Source organism: Musca domestica, unplaced genomic scaffold (genome assembly GCF_030504385.1).
Source record: "Musca domestica strain aabys unplaced genomic scaffold, Musca_domestica.polishedcontigs.V.1.1 21, whole genome shotgun sequence".
NCBI classification, from domain to species: Eukaryota; Metazoa; Arthropoda; class Insecta; order Diptera; family Muscidae; genus Musca; species Musca domestica.
The window spans coordinates 6,300,544-6,319,075 of record NW_026712258.1 but is presented as its reverse complement, the minus strand read 5'-3'; the positions used below and the strand labels follow the sequence as shown (position 1 = coordinate 6,319,075).

At 34.3% G+C, this 18,532-nt stretch overlaps 1 protein-coding gene across 9 annotated transcripts in view; it reads left to right on the top strand.

Annotated features, from left to right (window-relative positions):
- LOC101894121 (calcium/calmodulin-dependent protein kinase kinase 2) overlaps positions 1 to 18,532 on the top strand; it is a 162,939-nt gene that overhangs the window by 81,424 nt on the left and 62,983 nt on the right. For 7 of the 9 annotated variants that reach the window (XM_059122820.1, XM_059122827.1, XM_059122819.1 and 4 more), the window contains one exon: positions 1,363 to 1,717. In XM_059122820.1, the coding sequence (XP_058978803.1) occupies positions 1,363 to 1,717 (355 nt within the window). Of the gene's footprint in view, positions 1 to 1,362; positions 1,718 to 2,479; positions 2,560 to 3,358; positions 3,578 to 18,532 lie in introns of those variants that run through there. The other 2 variants (XM_059122824.1, XM_059122825.1) reach the window with 2 other exon arrangements.

Below are 18,532 nucleotides of genomic sequence, written 5' to 3'. Positions count from 1 at the left end.
TCATACAGATAATTGCTTCATAGGTATTTATTTAAGTAAAGTCCCCACGTTGGGGTATCCCCAAGTCCACTTTCACATCTAATGTGTGGTCAGAAAAGAAAATTGTGTATTCTATTGAAGTTGTAACCCCCAAGAGAATATTGGTTGAGAACGTAGATTTGGGATTGTGAAAACATGAACAAATTATAAATATAAGAAAGTAGCACGGAACCGAATATTTGTTAAATCGTCATTGAATTATACTATGATGAAAAATATGGACTTATGGGGTCTCTAACTTACAATTTAAATGGCAAATAAATTTAATTCCCATATTACGGTAATGGGTGTAAAATAGTCATTATATTTGACTATTCGGAAATCATTCTGCCCTCAATTATGAGGTGGATAAAACCATTTTTAATTATTTTTTTTTTTTTAGTTTGACATGCTAAATTTGATTTGGCCTCTATTTGTCATCTTGGATTATAAGGGGTAGATGAAAGTTTTCAATGTAGGTCGATGTTTCGGAGTAGTTCCCATATAAAGGTGCCGCCTGATTTTACCATATTTTAAAGGATTTTGCTAAAAATGTGTATTTGGGGGGTTGTGAAAATCTTACACAAAAAATTTCAACATATCTCTCAAGTTCACATTTTGGCGGACAAACAGACCGACATGGTTAGGGGGACTAATGATTACTCTAATACTCAATCTAAGGTGTTAATGGGTTTAAAAAAGTAATTAACTTTGGCTATTCTTAAATCATTCAGCCCTCACTTATGAGGTGTATAAAATACAGTAAATTCCAAATCACTACTGATTTGGCTGGAAAATTTTGCTACGATTTTTACCATACTAAAAATTAATTTGATCCCTTATATGGGGATAAGATTGATATATACATTTTAATAGATTTGTATATCACATATACACATTTAAAGTCCATGGTTTAAATATAGATGCCCACGGCTTAAATATGAGTACAGGTATTTTAAAACACTTATTCGAACAGTACGTGAACACTTTTATCAGTCATATCTGTGAATAATTATGCTTTGACAATATGCATAATAGACAAAAACTACGGGCCGGCAACGCGGACCGGGCCAGCTAGTATTTTATAAATACACTTATCAAAAACACAGATGTAAGAGATGTAAAATATTTTAAAAATGTATTGTATTTTACTCATAGCATATATTATGTTATCAATTTGAATAATAATATTGGAATTGTAAAATCGTTACTCGAAAACAAACTCCAGGAGCACAATTTTTTTTTCATTTCACGGAAATGTATATTAGGAAGGAATGTTATTTATATGGTTTTTAACAAAAATTCAAAATCAATCAACTCTTCTTACTTAAATATTCGTTTCAGGGATCTTATGGGCTAGTCAAATTAGCTTATTCGGAAGAAGATTCAACGCACTATGCAATGAAGATATTGTCGAAACGCCGCCTACTTCGTCAAGCTGGTCTTCTAAAGCGGGGCCCAAAAAAAGGAACATCGCCTTTGGAACGTGTATATCGTGAAATTGCCGTTTTAAAAAAACTAGATCACCCCAATGTTGTTAAATTAGTTGAAGTTCTTGATGATCCATTAGAAGATTCATTGTATATGGTGTTCGAACTGGTAAAAAAGGGTGAAGTTTTAAGCATTCCCACGAAGAATCCTCTAACGGTTGAACGAGCTTGGAACGTATTCCGGGATACACTGCTTGGATTAGAATATTGTGAGTAAAAACATTATTACAAATTTATCTTTATAAAAAGACAATGCAATTTTTTGGGGATCATGGTCCTCCTAAATTATTATGTTTTAAGGTCATTTTGCTCTTCATGTTAGATTTATATGTGAAGTACTTTTTTATTTTTGTATTCGCTTTGTCGTATCGTACTTTTGAACGCTCTTCGGCGAGAACATTCCTCCTGATAAAAAATTGGCAAGAAACCCAATTCGAAGTCAAAAACTCGAACCATTTTGCGTGCTGCGTGTTTCAACTAAGCTGGATTTATTGATAAAATATTAGCCGGAATTTTATTTTAAATATAGAGTATTGGCCTCAATTGAGTGATAGCTGCTTATGAAGAAGGTTTTCACGTTGTACAAAACAACCGCAAAGTCGTACAAAAAAGTTCAAAATAGATTTATCGAAGTAAAACTTTCTAACTACTCACAATCGATTTCGTTACCAATAGAATTGTATCATTTTGCGATCTTAATATAAATATCTCGTATCATAAAAATGTTCCTTTGACAGATACACCAAAAGTTGAGAAGTAGAACAGAACATTATTAATGGTGATGTAACGTGCAACGTATTTCCTGGGAGGACTCTATGACTTCCCTCAACAAACCCCATACCTTTTCACAAGAATATCTTCATTCTTTCTTATATTTAATGGTTCTTTTTATCTAGACCATTTGCTGTTCAATTCTAATGCACCCGATTGCCCAGCATACATTTCCATCTCGTTCTTACCTACTTTTTCAGATTATTTTCCCAAGCAAGCGTACCTAATACCCGACGTGCCGTACAAAATTATTCACCATCTCCACAATATTAAAGTAAAGGTAACCAAAAAAAAATAAATAACAGCAAAATTTCAAAAACCAAAGAATATCTCCAAATTTAATGTTTTTTAATTGCACACTTTTATTTTCAATATACAAAAGAGTAAGTGAATTATGTCAATTTGTCCAATTTATACTTTTGACGAATTTCGGTAACATTAATATATTTTGTGGTGAAAAACACCGAGAGAATACGTCAGATATAAGTTAGGGGTGTAAAATTTATTGAAAATCTTCCAAGTTCTGAAATTGTTCTACAGCCTCCTCCTGTTTTGTTAAGCATGAATTTAAATAACAAGAAAATATATCAACATATTGAAAAGTTTACATCAGTTGTAAGTTCGGAAGCTCATTCAGAAAGTATATAAATTGGATAGACGTAAAATTCTGATTTCTAATCGAATAAAGAATCTGCACAAATTAAACGCAATTTGCAGAAGAATAAGGACTATGAAGGCAAAAAGTCAAGGCATTCCTAATTTGAGACCTATTTCTTTTGGACAAGTTTTTTTTTTGAAGTTGTTGTTATTTTTGTATTCAGATTTTATTTACATGATGTAGTTTGCGCAAGTGAATGTTTCGATAAGTTAACAAAGTGTATATTTAACACTCCTTCTCATCCACTTTAAATTACATTTATGTCAAAAAGCTTTATATTTTATTTTTAATAAAGGTCTTAATAAAATATCGACAACAATTTCTTCCATAGGATAGTAGTCCTTCTCTTTATTGATAAATGACATCCATCCAGACAAATTATTTTGGTTATTTATATATTGTATAATTTAACATGTTGCAGCTAACAACTTACAAATATCCGCTATAGAATTCCGTTGACGCAATGTCCGTGGCCGTTAAAACAACTCAACTCTACACACAGTGGGTAGCAAGAGCAGATATATTGCATGCGTTGCAATGCAAAAAACGGCGAACAGCAAGGCATTGAATAAGCTAGTATAATTAGGTTTAAGTCAAGAAATGAAATAAAAGAGCCCAAAATAAAGAAATGAAATAAAAGAGCCCATAAATCATTTAATTGGTGTCTAACGTGGTAAAACAAAAAAAGTATTAATTTCGGCCGGGCCGAACTTTTAATACCCTCCATCTTAGGGTAAAGAAAGCATTAGAACTAATTATGACCCACAAATACCAATTTTTCATCAAAATACCGAATATCGGGAGGTACCGCTATATAGGGATATACCAAAACGTGGGCCTATACATACAATGCTTCGCCGCACAAACTAGGACCCATTATTACCTACAAATACCAATTTTCAGATAAATCCGTGAAAAAGTGTGGCAAAAATGATCAAAATACCGATATAGGGAGGTATCGTCATATGGGGACCAAAACGTGGACCGATATATCATTTTCAATACAAACCATCCAATACACAATACAAATTATTTTGCTAACGTTTGACGCTCTACGTCAAATAATGTGGCCTGTATCGTGATTTCAATAGACAGACGGAAATCGTTAAATCGACTTAGATTTGTATGCTGATTATGAATATATATACTATATTGGGTCTACGACGAATATTTAGGGATGATGCAAACGGAATGACAAAGTTAATATACCCTCCTTTCCAAGGTAGAGGGTATAAAAATATATAAAGAAAGTCTTAAAGTCGGGCGCGGCCGACTTTATGATACCCTACACCACTTTGCTAATTTAGTAGAGCTCCACATAACAACTAAAAGTTTTTATGGGAGAATACAATCATACACGCTATGATTATAATTATAATTTAAAGTTTAAAGGACTAAATATGTCGAAGCATTTGTATCTTTTAAATTCGGAATTGTATTGCCCATTTGGTGCACAATTAATTTGAAATCGGATAAAGATATATATGGGAGCTATATCCAAATCTGAACCGATTTCGATAAAATTTGGCAATCTGAGCTGTATTTGATATATTTCCCTGAATATCGTTGTTACGGAGTGCATATTACGGTTGTGGGTAACAAATATATCTGAACCGATCTTCACCAAATTTGACATACTAGCTTCTAGACTCAATTCGGTCGTAAGTGCCAAATTCCATCCCATTTGGAGAAATATTAGACGTTTGGTGCACAATAAAAGGTAAATCGGACGAAGTTGTATATGGGAACCAAATCTGAACCGATCTCGATAAAGTTTAGCAAATGTATTTCTGAGCTGTATTTGATATATTTCCCTGAATATTGTTGTTGCAGAGTGCATATTACGGCGGCGGTGGACAAAAATAATAAATTGGATGAACAATATATATGGGAGCTATAGCTACTTCTGAACCGATTTCGATCAAATTCGGCATACATATTTTCAGGCCTAATTTGGGTGTATATGAAAAATTCCATATAATTCGGGTTGATATTACACGTTTGGTGCATAATAAAAGGCAAATCGGGCGAAGATATATATAGGAGCTAATCTAAATTTTGATCGATTATCTCCAATTTCAATAGGGTTCGTCCTTGGGCCAATCAAATGATCTGTACAAAATTTCATCTGGATCGGGCAATAAATACGACCTGTACTTTGTTTACAAAAATACATGGACAGACGGACGGACGGACATGCATAAATCGACTCAGAATGTGATTCTATGCAGATCATCAAAAGGAACTATGGGTCTATCTCGTTTCCTTTTGCCTGTTACAAACAAATGCACAAAGACATAATACCCTGACCGCTTTGTGGTGGTATAAAAAACGTGGTTTAACAGAAATTAAAATCCCATACGTGGTATAACAGAAAATAAATAAAACTAAATTTAATAACCACCAAGTTTCGAAACAACTTAGGGCAGCGAAGAAGATAATTTAATTTAATCACCAGAGCTTCGGAACAACCTGAGCAGCACAGAAGTCGAAAACCGTCAAACAACAAAAAGCCACACAGCGATCCAGTCAACATATTTAATAAATTTATTTGTAAGTTAAGAGAAATACTATACTCTAAAACAATTGCAAAAAATATTTTGAGGATTTATAGTAATATCTCTGTGAGAACAAGTCTTTTAAATAGTATAAATTAAAACCTAAGTAGTTTGAACAAGTTAAAAAGCAGTAAGTTCGGCCGGGCCGAAATTGAATACACTCCACCATTTGGAACAAATTTGGAAATTTTCAAAAAATAGAATCCTTAAAAAATTCTGTTAAATTTTTCTTTGTCATAAGCCATTACCATATTTAAATTCGAAACTTAAAATATGGTACATAGGGAGGTACCGTTATATCGGAACTGTTTGAAGACCTGTACCACCATAGACAATTTTCTGTCCCAGGCTGTAGCATCCAATACGAACTTCAAATACGACAACTCAAACAATTTCGGTGGGTATTGTACCTAAAATCGTCAAAATACCGAATATAGGGAGGAACTAATGTATGGGGCCTATACGAAGACCTGGACCTGTATAGACAATTTTCTGTCACAGACTGTAATTCCCATTACGAACTCTAAATACGTAATTTTAAACAATTCCGGTGTATAATGACGCTAAAATCGTCAAAATATCGAATATAGGGAGGTAACGTTATAGGGGGGTAACGTTATACGAAGATGTGAACCTGCACAGACAATTTTCTGTCTGAGGCTGTAGTATCCATTTCGAACTTGAAATACCAAAGTTGAAACAATTCCGGTGAATAATGTGGCTAAAATCATCAAAATACCGAATATCGGGAGGTACCGTTATATGGGGGCTATATGAAAGCGTGGACCCATTTACGAACTTAACCTGCCTTCTGGAAAATAAACATGTGTGCAATTCTAGCCATCTATCTCAATTCGTTTGAAGGATAACGTGATTACAACAGACAGACAGACGGACGTCGCTAAATCGACTTAGAATTTTACGCTGATCAAGAGTATATATACTTTATTGGGTCTGACAAGAGTATTTCGAGGAGTTACAAACGGAATGACAAAGTTAATATACCCTCCATAGTATGGTATAAAAATATTGTAAATTTTTGCAAGGGTCGTGCCCCATGAATAAATAGGACCAATCTATGCTAAAAGAAGTAATCGAGGGACTTAGTAGGATAACTGTAGAAAAAAAGGCATATATTTCAGAACAAGCATCTGTTGAAATGACGGGAAAATGACAATGACATCAAAAAAGTTAGGGCTATGATGGAGGTTGCTGTAAGCACCGCTTTAACGACCCAGAAACAGGTATTTGAAAAACAGATTAAGGAAATTAACCAGTGATTAAATCAAATCATCAAAAAAAATTAGGGCTATGATGGAGGTTGCTGTAAGCACCGCTTTAACGACCCAGAAACAGGTATTTGAAAAACAGATTAAGGAAATTAACCAGCGATTTATTGAAATTGTCATCACGACTCCCTAAGTCGAACCATTTAAAGAGATAGACATAGTTCCTGGAAGACAATGCGATGAAACATTGTATATAGTGAAATCTTTACCCGACTTTGAAGGAAGACAGGAAACATACGTTTAATGGCTTCAGGCAGCCTATAAAATTGTTGAACATTTCGATGGGAATTTCAAACACTACCAATAAGATAAAAGAACCAGTCGATATGAGTCTATCTGTTCTTAATTGTGAATCAATAATTAATCTCCTGATTTTACGTACTCCGACAAACGTCCCATTTATTTGATCGAGCACGAGCTTCTCATTCTCCGCCAGGGTAATATGACCCTTCTGCAATTTTACGATGAGGTCGAGAAGAAACTCACTCTTCTGACAAATAATACCACTATGACATATGATAGGTCCACTGCTGAATCCATAAATGAGAAGTATGAAATGGATGCACTACGGATATTCATCCTTGGCTCTAGCATTAGCTCAGGAAGTCGAGTCTAATCAAGAGCCATTACGTTTTGCTTGTGTTAGAAAGTGTTTCAATTTCAAACATGGTCATTTGAAATGTGCAGGTGTTAACGGTAAACACCACCACCATTTGGAACGAATTTGAAAATAAAATTCTTAAAAAATTCTGTTAAAATTTTAAAAATACCGAATATAGCCCTTATATTGGTGTCTATACGACGTGGACCCACACAGGCATTGTTTGTTATAAGTCATTACCAAATTTAAATTCGGAACTTGAAATAAACGGTGAATAATGTAGCTAAAGTCATCAAAATATCGTATATAGAGAGGTACCGTTATATCGGAGCTGTGCGAAGAACTGGATCAGCATAGACAATTTTCTGTCATAGCTGTAGCATCCATTACGAACTTCAAATACGACATTTCAAACAATTTCGGTGAGTATTGTACCTAAACTCGTCAAAATACCGAATATAGGGAGGTACTGTTATATGGGGCCTATACGAAGACGTGAAGCTGCATAGACAATTTTCTGTCACAGACTGTAGTTTCCATTACGAACTTTAAATGCGTAATTTGAAAAAATTTCTTTGAATAATGACGCTAAAATCACCAAAATACCGAATATATGGAGGTACCATTTTATGGGGGCTATACGAAGACGTGGACCTGCACAGACAATTTTCTGTTTTAGGCTGTAGTATCCATTGCGAACTTCAAATATTAAATTTTAAACAATTCCGGTTAATAATGTCGCTAAAATCATCAAAATACCGAATATTGGAAGGTACCGTTATATGGGGGCTATACGAAGACATGGGCCTGCACATACAATTTCCTGTCTTAGGCTGTAGTATCCATTTCGAACTTCAAATACCAAATATGAAACAATTCCGGTGAATAATGTCGCTAAAATCATCAAAATACCGAATATCCCATGGCCCATTTACGAACTTAACCTGCCTACTGGCAAAAGAAACATGTGTGCAAAAATATACTTTGTTGGGTGTAACATGAGTATTTCGAGGAGTTACAAACGGAATGACAAAGTTAATATACCCTCCATAGTATGGTAGAGGGTATAAAAATTCCTTTTGGCAAGATGGTACAATGGTTAACGATTTTGTATTTAGAGAGACCCAATTTTGTAAAACCAACAACGTTACCTTCTCAGCCAAATGCCCCAAAAAAACTAAATAAATATATATCTTTGCTTTATCAAAATGTTAGAGGCCTAAATACTAAACTTAAAAATACATTCTAAATGTCTTTCGAATGTGATTTTAAATTTTTGTGTGTGTGAAATTAGCTTACTTTTACCAAACTATTTATATAACGTGTTCTACATTCCTCCGAATTTTGATTCGAGCATTTATTTAAAACATTCTGAATTAATTGAAGAAATTTCATATATTCACTCGTCAAATTCCAACTTAATTTGACTTCGCGATTTTAGCTTGTACATCACTCACCTGTCTCATCAACAGTTTGGTCTAATGATATGGAAAACTTTTGGCAAAATATTTTTGACCAAGGTCTATGTCAAATAAATAATATTTATAATTTTAAAGGTAACATATTAGACTTAATGTTTTCCTCGATCGTTAACACCTCATTAAGTAAATGTTCACCTTTTGTGGAACCTGAAGAAAAAAATTTACCCAACGCTTATCATAAATCTTGAACTTAATATTCAAACAAACTGTGCCAAAATACAAACTAAACCTCACAAGTTAAATTTTTCTAGGACTAATATTGGTCTCCTTCGTTCTTTATTGTCCAGTTTGAGTTGGGCTAATCAAGGTAACATATATCTGCAAATTTCCAATTTTAACATTGTACTTAATAATTCGTTGGCTATGTCAGTTCCATTATTGAAGTTCTATCCCGATACGGGATCAATTTGGTTTACCTCGCATCTTAGGCGCTTACGAAACATAAAAAGTAGGTCATTTAAAAAATTCAAAGAATGTAATACCACTTTTAATTATACAAATTATTCAAGAGCTCGAAATAAATATAATGTTGAAAATTTAAACGCGAATTCCAATTATTTAAGTAAGATGAAAAAAGACTTTCAGAGGAATCCTAAAAAACTTTTATAAATTTGTAAATTCAAAAAATGTAAAGTTCGCGAATTTCCTAGTAGCATGAAACTTGGTTGTAGGGAGTCAAGGGTCCACCTGGAAATAGCAAATTTCTTTGCTGAATTCTTTCAAAATACATATTCTATGCCTTCATTCAATTATAATGGTACCTACGCATATAATATTAGTAGTTTAAATTATTTCCCCCAAATTATTCTCACTGAGGATGAGGTCTTAAATGGCCTATTAATGCTAAAAAGTTGTAATTCTCCTGGTCCTAATGGAGTACCATCTTACATTTTTAAGTCATGTGGACATGAACTTTACTCTCCCCTAACCACTATATCTAATGCATCCTTAATATATAGTTATTTTCCTCAAGCATGCCGATCTAGTTTTATTATTCCTTTGCACAAATCTGATAACAGGCGTGTCATTAAAACAAAAAAAAAATGAAATGCCAAACTGATATCATAAATACTGATTTGAGTAAGGCATTTGACAAAGTATATCATACATTACCATTATATAAACTAGACAAAATGGGTTTCTCAACATTATTTTTGTCATGGATATCATCATATTTGTAAGGACGTACTCAGAGAGTTCCTTTCAATAATATTCTTTCTAAACGCATACTTGTGCACTCTGGTGTCCCACAGAGTTGTCATTTTGGCCCACTCCTTTTTGTATTGTATCTAAATGACCTTCCTATCCTAATGTTTGCTGATAATGTAAAACTTTTTTGCAATATGGACTCTCACCTTAGGTTTCTTAATTTGCAAAATGATATTTATTCTCTCGTAAATTGGTGCAGTGCTAATGGTATGACACTAGATCTACAGAAATGTAAAAAATTGACTTTGTTTAGAGCACAACCTTTTAATTGGCTCTCACAAATTGGACAATGTAGATTCATTCGTTGATCTTGGCGTAATTTTAGACAAAAATTGCATTTTAATTTACATATTGATTTATGTCCCTAACTTACTAAAGGTAAACTTCACATAAGTTCAGGACATAATAGTACCTCAAACCATTACCAAAAAATTTTATCAAAAGATGAAAAGTACTTTAGGAGTACTTGCTAACTCTAACGTGTCATTGCTCTTTAATACAAATATCGTAGCAACTGTTCGTACTGAAAGAGACGGACCGAAATTTTACCCATACCCAATGGGTGTGGCAGACTTTGTTAACAGCGAGGTACAAGAATTATTGAAAAATTGTATATTTAGGTCATCTAGGTTCCCATATAACAAGCCTGTATGGGTGGTCGATGAAGAAGGAAGTATGGGTATGGGAACACTGTACAACGTCTTGTCATAGATTTTAGAAAATTAAATCAGAGAACAATTGATGACAAGTACCCTATTCCGGATGTTGCAGTAGTTCTATCAAACCTGGGCAAAGCCGAGTACTTTACCACTCTTGATTTAAAATCCGGGTCTTATCAAATATCTCTCGTGGAACAGGATGCAGGCTTTTCTGCATTCTTTTCCACAGGCTTCCTTTCGGCCTAAAAGATGCTCCTAGTATTTTTCAGAGAGCAATCGACGACGTTCTTAGAGAGCAAATATGTAGGCAATGTTATAATTTTCTCAGAAAATGAGGATGAGCATGACAAACATATTGAATGGGCATTAAATCGACTATACGATGTTCATATGAGGGTTTCTAGAGATCTCGGATTAAAATAACTATTATCCTTGGAGGATGTTCTGTTACTTTACCCAGACTTTAAAAAGCCATTCGATCTAACGAGGGAAGGAGTTTGAGGGCAGTTTTGGTACAAGGTGGTAAAATCACTATGATCTCTAGAACACTCAAAGACAGAGAGCTGAAGTTCGCAACAAACGAACACTAGTTACTGACTATAGTGTGGGCACTTATGACGCTGAAGAATTATGTCTATGGAGTAAGAGATACGGACCACCATCCACTCACGTTTGCGGTTTCAGGCCAAAACACCACCGCTAAGATAAAGCGCAGCTTTTCTACAAACGAGGTGAGGAGAATTTCGTTGCTGACGAAACAGGGAACCCCCGTTCCGATGTTGCGACTGCTCAAGCGAGGTTTCCTTTACCTACACCGTTGAGACAACGGACAAACCTCTGGACTGCTTCAGAAATCAAATAGTCGTAGAAGAAACACCATTTGTCGAAAGAAAAACTTCTTTTTATTTTTTGAAAATAAAACGAGTCATGTCATCGAGTTCTCTGGTAAGAATGCTCTAAACGAAGATGTGAAGCTAGCAGTGAATCCAAACGTGGTGAACGCAATACATTGCGATTTGCCAACGCTAGCTATCGTTCAACACGAATTGGTTAGGTACTTCCAGCAACCAAATTCTGGCAATGCAGAGAATGGTTTTGGACATTTTCGACAAAAACGACCAAGCGGAAATAGTGGCTACGGAACACAATCGCAATCACAATCATATGGCAGCACATTAATCCCCATTCTCCTTGCAACAGTGCAATATATCCGGACAATCCACAAAGTAACAAAAGAAAGACCAATATTAGACAGGAAATAAAAATAAGAATAGCAGAAGCTCGGTGGACGTTATTAGAAAGGGCCAACTCTTCCAGACAGAACAGAACGTTTCAAGAGGGGGAGTCCGTGTTAGTCAAGAACAATAAGAGACTAGGGAATAAGCTTACCCCACTATATTCGAAAGGACTACAGTTCTTATTAAAGGAAGGGTGGTCCATAAGAACAACCTAAGATAAGTGTCTCTCCATATGACTATTTTTTTTGCATTCACTTTTTAGGGGTTTGATTATGACAGTATTCGTATTTTCAACGACATCAACATTAATGGACTACACTAACTCGGACTACATACCTATTATGTAAAGTGACGTTATCATTTGGCAAGACTTCGATTATTTGAGACATATTTCCAACTTGACCAGATTGCTGAAGCAACGAAACAACTGACGAATCATTTTCCGTTAATGGAATCCGTTGTAGAACACATAACAAACCTTTTGGCTTCCCTCAATATTCACTATAGAAACAAAGGAGCATTAATTTATTAGGTACTGCCCTCAAAGTTATTGCGGGGACTCCAGATTTTGAAGATATACAAAATATTTAATTACAATAAACGCCAAAACGTAGGACCAGATAAATAGAATGATGGACGCTGTAAATAACATCATAGAAAATACGAAAAAATACATTTGTACAAAGCCTATTAGCCAAAAATAGGATTATAATTTCTGAAATAGAAACATTGATGTTATTATGTTATCCATTTACCTTTCAAAGATAGGGATAATAAATCCCAACCTTTAGAAGACAATGAGTACTCCCCATAGAAAACCTTACTGCCACACTTCTGTCAATATTTTGTAGAGAGCTATCTCACCCAACATGTGCCTAACAAATCCACTCTTGCGGCCCTTCTCACTTTAGAGGAACTTTTTTACTGGCCTTCGTCAGTGAAATCCAAATTAACGAAACCACTTATCAAAATTGAAATGGCATGCTAGTGAAAATCCCCAGTTCAGCAGCGATTACAAATAACAGCATAACTGACCACGAGGAAGTACTAAGTCTTTCACACCTGAAAAGTCTGACAATAGAGAATTCACGATACATTGGTAATATTAAAGACACAATATTCGTTGGCCCAAATACTGCCATCCTCGTAGCAATAGCGACTCTAGTAACGTACTGCCAACTCTCGAAATTAAGGCGGAAACGAAAGGAGACCCAACACAATCATGTTATCCAAGATACCATCGATAGATTCAGAAGATGCGAGGACGGCTCTCACTTAAGCGGGGGAGCAGTTAACACGTTACACTTAACACTTAAAATATCCCCTATATCACTGCGTGGTTCTCACTGAGTCAGCACACATGGGCAGCAACGTTTTGTAACAAGTAACCAGTAGCAACGGCAGATATTTTGCCTGCGTTGCAATACAAACCAGTAAAGAAAGTCTTAAAGTCGGGCGGGGCCGACTTTATTATACCCTACACCACTTTGCTAATTTAGCAGAGCTCCACATAACAATTACAAGTTTTTATGGGAGAGTTCAATCATACACGCTACGATTATAATTATAATTTAAAGTATATTTTAAATTCGGACTTGTATTGCCCATTTGGAGCACAATTAATTTGAAATCGGATAAAGATATATTGGAGCTATATCCAAATCGGAACCGATCTTGATAATATTTGGCATATATATTTCTGAGCGGTAGTTGATATATTTTCCTGAATATCGTTGTTACGGAGTGCATATTACGGCTGTGGGTAACAAATATAAAAAATCGGATGAAAATTATATATGGAAGCTATAGCTATATCTGAACCGAATTTGACATACTAGCTTCTAGACTCAATTCGGTCGTAAGTGCCAAATTCCATCCCATTTGGACAAATATTAGACGTTTGGTGCACAAAAAAGGGTAAATCGGACGAAGTTATATATGGGAGCTATATCCAAATCTTTACCGATCTCGATAAAATTTAACAAAGGTATTACTGAGCTGCATTTGATATATTTCGCCAAATATTGTTGTTACAGAATGCTTATTACGGCTGCGGAGGACAAAAATAACAAATTGGATAAACAATATATATGGGAGCTATAGCTATATTTGAACCGATTTCGATCAAATTTGGCATACTTATTTTCAGGCCTAATTTGGTTGTATGTGCAAACTTCCATACCATTTGGGCAATAATTAGACGTTTGGTGCACAAAAAAGGGCAAATCGGACGAAGATATATATGGGAGCTATATCTAAATTTTTACCGATTATCTCCAATTTCAATAGGGTTCGTCCTTGGGCCAAACAAATGATATGTGCAAAATTTCATCTGGATAGGGCAATAAATGCGAACTGTACTTTGTTTACAAAAATACATGGACAGACGGACGGACGGTCATGCATAAATCGACTCAGAATGTGATTCTATGCAGATCATCAAAAGGAACAATGGGTCTATCTCGTTTCCTTTTGCCTGTTACAAACAAATGCACAAAGACATAATACCCTGACCACCTTGTGGTGTAGGGTATAAAAACGGCAAGGCATAGAATAAGCTAGTGTAATTAGGTTTTATTCAGTTTACTAACGGAACTCAATTTGATTTTTTAATAAAACGAATCCAAGATAACACGAAATCAAAAGCAAAGAAATGAAAAAAGAGAATCCTTAAATCATTTCATTTATACATATGTTTTTTTTTAAGAAAACTCATCATAGTTCACTAGACGAAAACAGCTTTGATTATCATTGCCATCCAATATTTGTCTAATTCATTTTGCATCTTAAGCAACTTCGAACAGCGAAACATACTCAGCTTCATGAGCTAATGTTTCCTTCTGACGTGACCATCCAATTGTACGATTCTGTCCAATTTGTATCAGCGTACCCAATCAGACTTTCTTATTGTTCATGATCACTTAGTAATAGTTGCAGTTGAAGCTCTTAAACGATAGCCGTCCTCCTGCAAGTATCGCAAGTTCGTATGTCTTAAAATTTTGCATTTCCTCAATTTCCCATTGTATTGCAATAGCTTCTTTGTAAAGTTGGTTTCTTGATTTAAAAGCCCTTTCACAGCTATTTCTTTATTTGTTCTGAATGTTGTTCTTGTTCCTAGCCATTTCTACCCACATTCAATATTTCATCATTACTAGTCTCCCCGCTATTCTTTTGTTAAATCTGGATGAACTCCTTATTTTATGACCAGTCTCCTGGGTTTCCATGATTGAATTATTTATACATATATATTGGCGTTTCTGAGAGTGCATCGTTCTTCGTGGAATTATTGATCGCACAAAAAAAAAAAAAAAAATTATGAAGCAATAATTAATTATTTATTGACTTTTTATTGGTACGAGGATGGAAGGAAACCGATTAATTATAAATTTCAACATACGTAAAAATTACATTTCGACTAATTGTCAGCTTTTTAGTTGAAAGATTGAAACACTAAAATGCATTTGATTAACTGTCGTAACCAATAAATATAATTTCAGTAGCCATTATTTCCTTTTCTGATCTGGTTGTTCTAGTCCAAACTCGATTCTAAATATAATTGGTTACAGTTTCAGATTTCGATGTTGCCTTCAAAACTACATTATTTCCAAAACTACCGTATATATTACCACAATTTGTATTCTGCAATAACTCTCTGTTTCTCAAATGTGATGTGACTGCTTCTTCCCTACGAGATTCTATCGAAGTTATAAGCATTGCCGTGCTCCATATATCAGGCAAATTTTCCTTACCGACATCTCTTAAATTCGTAAAAGTATCATTCATAGCATTTATTTGGATAATGACAAGCGTTTTTAGTGAGTGAGTTATTCTTATGATTATCTTTGATGAGGTTCTACGTTTCTCTGCTAGTATTAATATTCCATACATGTCCAATTGGTCATTCATAACAAGTAAGCCTATGGTTCCCCTTGTCTCGTCATCCTTTATGTCCCAGTCGTCAAGCTAAGCCTGGTTGAAGATTTTATAACTTGCTTTGCTTTAGTCAAACGTACGAAAAGTCCATCTTAAACTTTCCAATTATCGTAGCTGTCGTTTTTCAAAATGTTGGTCCAAGATTCGCCATCTTGAATATTCTTCTTAAGTATCTTTCTCACTATTTTCAGTATTATTGAGAATACTTTTTAATTTTTTAGCCACGGAAATTTTTAGCAATAAGCCCATAACGTATTGAACACGAGGCCAATAATCGTTTTGTTGTATTCAGATTTTATTTTAGAACTAACTTAAAAATACACAAGAAACAAGTTTTTGCCGGTAATTACCAAAAATCTCTTGTACAAAACTTGCATTTTATATATTTCCAATTTGGTTTAAAAGAGACAATTTACGAGACATTGTATTAGGAAAAATTACAATTCTGCCAATAAAAAAATTAATATATTTTTTGTATTTTGGAAACTTAAATATAAGATTAAGTCATTCAAATGAACTTTAGATTGTCAAGCACACAATACTTGTCTTTGGGATATAAAAATAAAAATCTTTAGGGTATTTCGTATTTTTATTTCAATGTACCTCTCGGGACTCATCATGAAAAATTTTTGTTTTAACCTATTTTTTTTGTTATACTCTCCACCATAAATAGTATGGAGGTTATATTAAGATGGACATACTATTAACAACTCGTCAAAATAAACAGTCTTGACCCCACAAAGTATGTATATTCCTGATCAGCGAGTTTATATATTGATTTAGCCATGCCTATCACTCAAGTTTCCGAATGAAATGAAGTTAATGAAAATAGTTAGTGTGTGTACTACCTCTTGAGACTCAAAATTGCCAAAAACAGGTCAGTCCCATATAACCTTATGTTTCACCGGAATACTAATATTTGAATACTATAGTTATTTTTTATATCATCCACCGTACATAGTATAAAGTTTATATTAAGTTCGTCATTTCGTTCGTAACTCATCGAAATAATAATTTTAGACATAAGTACATATAGTACATATATTCTTGATCAGCGTAAAGACGATTAGCCCTGTCCGTCCGTCTGTTGTAATCACGCTAGAGTCAAAACGAATAAAGATAGGAAGAATTTTGCACATCAGTCTTTTATCTGCAGGCAGGTCAAGTTCGAAGATGGGCTAAATCGGTCCACGATATCGTATGGCCCCCATATAACAGTACCCCCCGATATTCTGTATGTTGATGATTGCAGCCAAACTTTTCAAAGAAATTGCCTGAAAATCCGCAAAAGGAGTTTCTTTTGAGTACTTTACCCCCTAAAAGAGTATTGTCTATATAGGTCCATGATATCGTATATCCCCCATATAACGGCACTCCTCAATATTCGGTATTTTGATGATCTTAGCTAAATTATTCCAAATATCCATACTAGAAGTTCTTACTAAGCACTTTACACACTGGAAGAGAAATGACTACATAGGTCCACAATATATAGCCCACATACAACGGTACCCCCCGATATTCAACATTTTGATAATTTTAGTGACAACATTAACCGGAGATTTTTTTCAAATTTCGTATTTTGAATTCATAACATTTGTCGACCCAAGTATTTTGATGATTTTAGTGACATTATTCACTGCAGTTGCTTCAAACTTCGTATTTAGAGTTCGTAATGGGAACTACAGTCTATGGCAGAACATTTTCGGGATTAAATGTTTGGCCCGACCGAATTAAGCTGCTTTCTACATGTTTTCGTTTATTTTATTTTTTTTTTTTCATTTTAAACCAATATTTAAGATTTCACCTTCTTAAGGTAATTGATTACAATTTTTTCTGAGTGAGAAATAAAAACAATATATTTTGAAAATCAAAGGTCAGGAGAAGCAATTATCGAAAACCCCGAAAATAAAATTTTAACGAGGGTTGTCATGGAAATATTTAGTGAATCTGTTTAGATCAAAGAAATTAATGCATACCTTTCATCTTTGTCTTTTTTTAGTTTACCTAAAAATTAAGAAAATATGCAATAAATGAGATACTGCAAATGCTCCTTATTTCTCTATATGTGTCATGGAAAGATCAAACACGTAACAGTACGTAATATCAAACAAAATGCTCGTTGTCTCGTCGTGTTGGTCAGACTCAAACTTATCTCCATAATATGCAATGACCAGTAAATGGGGATGTTGAATAATGTGTCATATAAATGTGTTCTCTCAAACATAACAATAACATAAAAGTGATCAATAAAAAAGCACACGCACAACTCTACCTAACCGTCGTAATAACCTAGCGAACCAAACCATTATTTTAAATCGTCACGTTTATTAATTTTAATTTTTGCAAAGGCCAAACTTGTTTTTCAAATAGTCATATTGTACTGTGTTAATTTTTTTACAGCACACAGCGTAGGAAGAAGGATTGGTCAGCTTTCTTAGTGGCTTGCTCCAAACTATTAACTCATTTAAAGGTTTACAAAAAAAACCTTGCAAATTCAAAACTACGACAGACAGAAAAAATCATATGAAGATAGAGAAGCTTTTTAATAATGACCAACAAGACCAAGACAATTTTTTCGAGTATATTATGTTTTGCATAACGCACAATCTACCATTTATGCTAAT